Source organism: Micropterus salmoides, unplaced genomic scaffold, assembly GCF_014851395.1.
Source record: "Micropterus salmoides isolate LMB-PRFRI ecotype aquatic unplaced genomic scaffold, ASM1485139v1 Ms_hic_scaffold_14, whole genome shotgun sequence".
In the NCBI taxonomy this organism is placed as follows: Eukaryota; Metazoa; Chordata; class Actinopteri; order Centrarchiformes; family Centrarchidae; genus Micropterus; species Micropterus salmoides.
In genome coordinates, this window is record NW_024040485.1 from 33674555 (window position 1) to 33680626 (window position 6072).

General features: G+C 44.9%; 1 protein-coding gene across 1 annotated transcript; it reads left to right on the forward strand.

Annotated features, from left to right (window-relative positions):
• The first annotated feature begins 3529 nt into the window (after window positions 1–3529).
• Window positions 3530–4293, forward strand: LOC119901627 (dnaJ homolog subfamily C member 5-like). The gene is made up of 3 exons (XM_038717201.1): window positions 3530–3661; window positions 3761–3974; window positions 4102–4293. The coding sequence occupies exons 1-3, from the start codon at window positions 3555–3557 to the stop codon at window positions 4291–4293; spliced, it is 513 nt and encodes a 170-aa protein (XP_038573129.1). The 5' UTR covers window positions 3530–3554.
• The last annotated feature ends 1779 nt before the right edge of the window (window positions 4294–6072 follow it).

The window sequence follows — 6072 nt, forward strand, 5'->3', positions numbered from 1 at the left end:
TATTCCACTTTAATCCACCTGCTGAATGTCAAACTGTCAAAAACAAAAACACCTGAAGATTCAAATAAAGAGAAACACGACATCACTCACCTGCGTTTGTTCTCACTTCCTACCTGAGACAGGACACGCTGCTACTGTAACTGTAGTATTATTACTGTTTCTGCCGGTACTGGCAGTACTACTACTGTAAGTGTAGTATTATTACTGTTACTGCCGGTACTGGCAGTACTACTACTGTAAGTGTGGTATTATTACTGTTACTGCCGGTACTGGCAGTACTACTACTGTAAGTGTGGTATTATTACTGTTACTGCCGGTACTGGCAGTACTACTACTGTAAGTGTGGTATTATTACTGTTACTGCCGGTACTGGCAGTACTACTACTGTAAGTGTGGTATTATTACTGTTACTGCCGGTATTGGCAGTACTACTACTGTAAGTGTAGTATTATTACTGTTACTGCCGGTACTGGCAGTACTACTACTGTAAGTGTAGTATTATTACTGTTACTGCCGGTACTGGCAGTACTACTACTGTAAGTGTGGTATTATTACTGTTACTGCCGGTATTGGCAGTACTACTACTGTAAGTGTAGTATTATTACTGTTACTGCCGGTACTGGCAGTACTACTACTGTAAGTGTAGTATTATTACTGTTACTGCCGGTACTGGCAGTACTACTACTGTAAGTGTGGTATTATTACTGTTACTGCCGGTATTGGCAGTACTACTACTGTAAGTGTAGTATTATTACTGTTATTGCCGGTACTGGCAGTACTACTACTGTAAGTGTAGTATTATTACTGTTACTGCCGGTACTGGCAGTACTACTACTGTAAGTGTAGTATTATTATTATTAATACAACTGTTGTGTTACTATAATCTATCTATCTATTTTGACACCTCCAAGCCCCTCCCCCACATCCCTGACTCACCTGGTCGTCATGGCGTCCTCCCCTCCCCGTCACAAAGCGTCCATCAGAGCGTCTCAGTGTAACCTGAGCAGGCGTGGCGGCTCGTGGTCACCTGAGCCGGGCGGCTGCTGAATGTTTGATGGAGGCTGTCAGGGATCCTCTGTCCACGGTCGGAGCACAAACACCTGAGCAGGTAGCCCACAGGTAGCCCACAGGTAGACGCTTCGTCGGGACGCTCTGAGGCTTCTACAGGCAGGTACCAGCTCCCTCTGCAACACTAAACTGCTCTTTAACACTCACATTTAGCCTTTGTTTTCTTTACAGGCAGAAATATAGTTTTCCTACTTGTGTGACATCATCATATGTATCACGTCTCACCTGTGTCCAGAGAAAAACACGTATCTCTGTGGGAACTGCTGAAATCATGTTTTCTGCCCGGTGACAGTGAAAACTTGAACAGGTTTTTAAGGACCTCACTGTTGGATATTTTTCCAAAATACTTTGTAAACTTCAGTTTATCTGAAAACATAAAACTTGGCAGACAGATGCGTGGTTTCCACAGGACAGAGACATCTGGAGCTGATGTTCCTGAAATATTCTTCATGTCTTCATTTCCTCCAGACTCTTTGTATCTTCACTGCAGGTTAAATAAAGTTCCGTGGGTTTGAACAGTGTTCAGATCAGCTGCTGCAGGAAACTCTACACTGAGGTCTTGTTCTAGTTTGAACAGGTGAGGGGGGGCAGTTTATTTTAGAGGTAAACAGTTTCCACAGTTTGTTTTATTGATTAATAAAACCACTCAGTAATTAACTTGGACACTTTGCTGCAGCTCACAGTGACACAGGAACCACTGGGATCCTTCAGTTAGTGATTAAGTCAAGTCATTGTCAGAAACAGGAAGTTAGAATCTGCACACGGACCTGATGTGAAGTCGTCACGGATAGAGACGCTGTGTGAGGGTTAAGACTTGGTTTTAGGGTTCTGGTTAGGGGAATGCATTATGACAGTGAGATGGCGGCTTCAGCTGCTGCTCGTGTTTCTCTGCTTGTTGCTCAGTGTCCCATGTGACCACAGATTAAATCTTCGAGACTGTCCTCACCAGAAAAATTCAATATATGTCGTTTGTTTGACCCGTATTTATTTACTGTGGCAGCGTCCTCTAGGCAGAGAATGCTGGCCACGCCCACAAAGGAACATACAACCCTATCCTGCAGCAACCTGGTAAATGCATAAGACAATGGCCAATCAGAAGACAGTGGGCTTTGGGGGGGGGGGCTTAAAGAGACAGAAGCATCTTCAGACAGAGGCTGAAATGAAGGCCTGCATGAAGAGCCAGTACAAGATAGAATTTCTTTTTTTAAACTTTGAATCATGCAAAGCTGCTAAAGACGACAAGATAGGACTGCAAACGCAGTATAATAGGTCTCCTTTAATTTAAAGGTTCAGCGTGTAAGTTTTAGTGCCATCTAGTGGTGAAGGTTGTGAACTGCAACCAGCTGCTCAGTCATCGCTCACCCCTCCCTTTGTGGGCGAGCAGGAGAAGCTACGGTGGCCGACGCGCTCTGTCGGCTCTGAGATAAACAACACGTGTCCACATTTCTAATAAACCAGACGACAACTTCCACTACTGCTACTGATACTAGTCTTACTTGTTCTTCTTCCTCGTACATATTCACCGTAGTGATGAAACACGCTCTGTAGAGCAGTTTGTCCATTTGGGCTACTGTAGAAACCTGGCAGTGCAACGTGGTGGCGTCCATGTAAGAGGAGCCGCCGTGTCTGTAGATATAAATGTTGGTAGTTAACATTCATATGCGTCAGGAGGCATGGATCAAACAAGTGTGTTGTTTATGTTGAATCAGAATCCTTTACTGAGGGGAAATTCTTTGTTGCAGATATATAGAATATAAGAAAGTAAAATATATAAATCTAATAATAAATGTGGATATTTACAGTATTAACATAGGTGTAATGATAAATAGCAATACAGAGCAAAGGTTCACATCGTCTGTCTAGTGTGCTGGGTTAATGTTAAATATAATTATGAAATAAATTATCACATGTATTAATTGTGCAAATATATTACTGTGTTTAAATAAATATAAACAACATGTTAGATGTGTACAGAAAAAAAACAGTCTGCAATAAACTTTAAAATGTAAGAATGAAAACAAAACTGATGAAAAACATTTGATATGGAACACTTTGGGCTTCCATACGTGTGAGAGGTCAAAGTGTATATTCATTAAATGTGGGTTTGATTACAGTGAACGTTTGATTAATTAGGATCGATCAGTTTAGCAGTTTGTGATTGGATGTTGATGTAAACGTTGGTTTTCTGTCAGAACATCTCTGATGCTCCTCTTAATGCTAGATAATTATTATTATTTACTATATCTTTATTTAAGCAGGAATAAAACTCCTAAAAGTTAAAAGTTTCCTGGCCAAGACAGGCAGCAGCACAGTTAACAAGGTTGCAGACGTAAAACATTGAACAATTTACATATTATTAATTAATTAGAATTAATAATCAGTCACAAGGTCATGAAATATCAAAATGTCATAAATATTCAGAGTTAGGTGCTGCTTGTTGTAAATGTTTTAAACTGTGTGCACCTGCGACAGGTGATGGTGTCAGGATGTCTGACGGGAGGCAGCGAACTTTGTCCACCTCTGGAGAGTCTCTGTATCAGATCCTGGCTCTGGAGAAAGGCTGCAGCCATGACGACATCAGGAAGTCCTACAGGTGAGCCCACCGCAGCCCCGCCCACTCACCTGCACCAGGTGATCAGTCTGCTCTGACCAGCAGCGGCGTGCGTTAACACTGAAGCGTGTGTGGTTTCAGGAAGCTGGCGCTGCGGTACCACCCGGATAAGAACCCGGACAACCCGGAGGCGGCGGAGAAGTTTAAGGAGCTGAACAGCGCTCACGCCGTCCTGTCCGACCTCACCAAGAGGAACATCTACGACTCGTACGGGTCTCTGGGACTTTACGTGGCCCAGCAGTTCGGAGAGGACAACGTCAACACGTACTTCATGCTGTCCACCTGGTGGGCTAAGGTGGGCGGGGCTTACACTGTGTGTGATGTGACCAAAAAGGAAACCTTTAATGATGCGTAGCTGCTTCTGTAACGTGACCTGACCTGTCTATGTAGGACCCTGTCCTTCCTTTGTCCGTCACTCCCAGTTTAAACCTGTAGGTGCAGTTTGCTGTCAGACCTCTGGACCTGGAACAGGTCTGACAGGGTTTGCAGGTTCGGGCTGTAGTGCAGGGTCAGACGGGATCTGTAGGATCCGGTCCAACAGCAGGCTAACAGAAGACAGCAGAGACGGCCGACTGTCCCACACTTCAAACCAGCGGTGTCCGTCAGCTTCATAGCGACCCGCAGAGGTTAAACAGCTGGGACTCCCTGCCAGTCAGTCAGATCTGAAGAAGCCTCCTGGATCAGACGAACAGTCTGAGTCTAGTAGCCAACTCCAGTCTCGCTGATTTGAAAATTCCTTGGATAAGTAGATGTGAAACAGATTCATTTTGCTCTGAGAAGTAAATCCACAGATCTGACAGTTACGCCTCCTTGTCTGGAGGAAGTGGTTTGTTTCCATGTTGCCAGTTTTTACAGAACATTTAATATTTTTCATCTTTTGGCACACAAGAGCTGAGACAGTTAGTCAGCTGATCGACAGAAAAACAACTTTTTAGATAATCAATGCATCATTGCGGGTGGTGATGGTGGAGTGGATAAGATGCCTGCTGTTGGTTGGAGAGACCCGGGTTCAGTTCCCCACTGTGACCCATCCACCATTGTGTCCCTGAGCAAGACAGGCGTGCGACCTCTGACATGTGATTGTAAGTCGCTTTGGATAAAAGCGAAATGAATACATGTAAATTTAAGCCACGTAGATTCACAGGTAACTGAAAGTCTTTGTGTTTTGGACTGTTGGTCGGACAAAACAAGACCTCGAACTGGGAGAAACTGGGACAGGGATTTTCCAGTTTTATGACAACTGATAGATCAATCAATAAAGCTCCTTCTGAGACAAGATTCAGCGGATTTGTTGCAGCACTAGTCGTGATGTCAGGATGCTGCAGAGTAAAGAGACCATCAAGTCTTTGGTTTTAGGGTCTGCATTGTAGTCCTGGTCTTTGTTTTGGAGTCTGCCTTGTGTTCCTGGTCTTTTGTTTTGGGATCTGCCTTGTGGTCCTTGTCTTTGGTTTTGGAGTCTGACTTGTGGTCCTGGTATTTGGTTTTGGGGTCTACCTTGTGGTCCTAATCTTTGGTTTTGGAGTCTGACTTGTGGTTCTGGTGTCGGTTTTGGAGTCTGACTTGTGGTTCTGGTGTCGGTTTTGGAGTCTGACTTGTGGTTCTGGTGTCGGTTTTGGGGTCTACCTTGTGTTCCTGGTGCTGGTTTTGGAGTCTGACTTGTGGTTCTGGTGCTGGTTTTGGAGTCTGACTTGTGGTCCTTGTCTTTGGTTTTGGAGTCTGACTTGTGGTCCTGGTATGTGGTTTTGGGGTCTACCTTGTGGTCCTGGTGTTGGTTTTGGAGTCTGACTTGTGGTCCTGGTGCTGGTTTTGGAGTCTGACTTGTGGTTCTGGTGCTGGTTTTGGAGTCTACCTTGTGGTTCTGGTGCTGGTTTTGGAGTCTGACTTGTGGTCCTGGTGTTGGTTTTGGAGTCTGACTTGTGGTCCTGGTGCTGGTTTTGGGGTCTATCTTGTGGTCCTGGTATTTGGTTTTGGGGTCTATCTTGTGGTCCTGGTGTTGGTTTTGGAGTCTGACTTGTGGTCCTGGTGCTGGTTTTGGAGTCTGACTTGTGGTCCTGGTGCTGGTTTTGGGGTCTATCTTGTGGTCCTGGTGCTGGTTTTGGAGTCTGACTTGTGGTCCTGGTGCTGGTTTTGGAGTCTGACTTGTGGTCCTGGTCTTTTGTTTTGGGGTCTGCCTTGTGGTCCTTGTCTTTGGTTTTGGAGTCTGACTTGTGGTCCTTGTCTTTGGTTTTGGAGTCTGACTTGTGGTCCTGGTATTTGGTTTTGGGGTCTACCTTGTGGTTCTGGTGCTGGTTTTGGAGTCTGACTTGTGGTCCTGGTGCTGGTTTTGGAGTCTGACTTGTGGTCCTGGTGTTGGTTTTGGAGTTTGACTTGTGGTCCTGGTGCTGGTTTTGGGG

Bases quoted from the DNA above. Each gene is read 5' to 3' on its own strand.
- LOC119901627 (XM_038717201.1), top strand. From the start codon at position 3,555: ATGTCTGACGGGAGGCAGCGAACTTTGTCCACCTCTGGAGAGTCTCTG. The intron at 3,662-3,760 runs GTGAGCCCACCG...GTGTGGTTTCAG, and splicing joins GACATCAGGAAGTCCTACAG to GAAGCTGGCGCTGCGGTACC. The intron at 3,975-4,101 runs GTGGGCGGGGCT...CGTCACTCCCAG, and splicing joins TGTCCACCTGGTGGGCTAAG to TTTAAACCTGTAGGTGCAGT.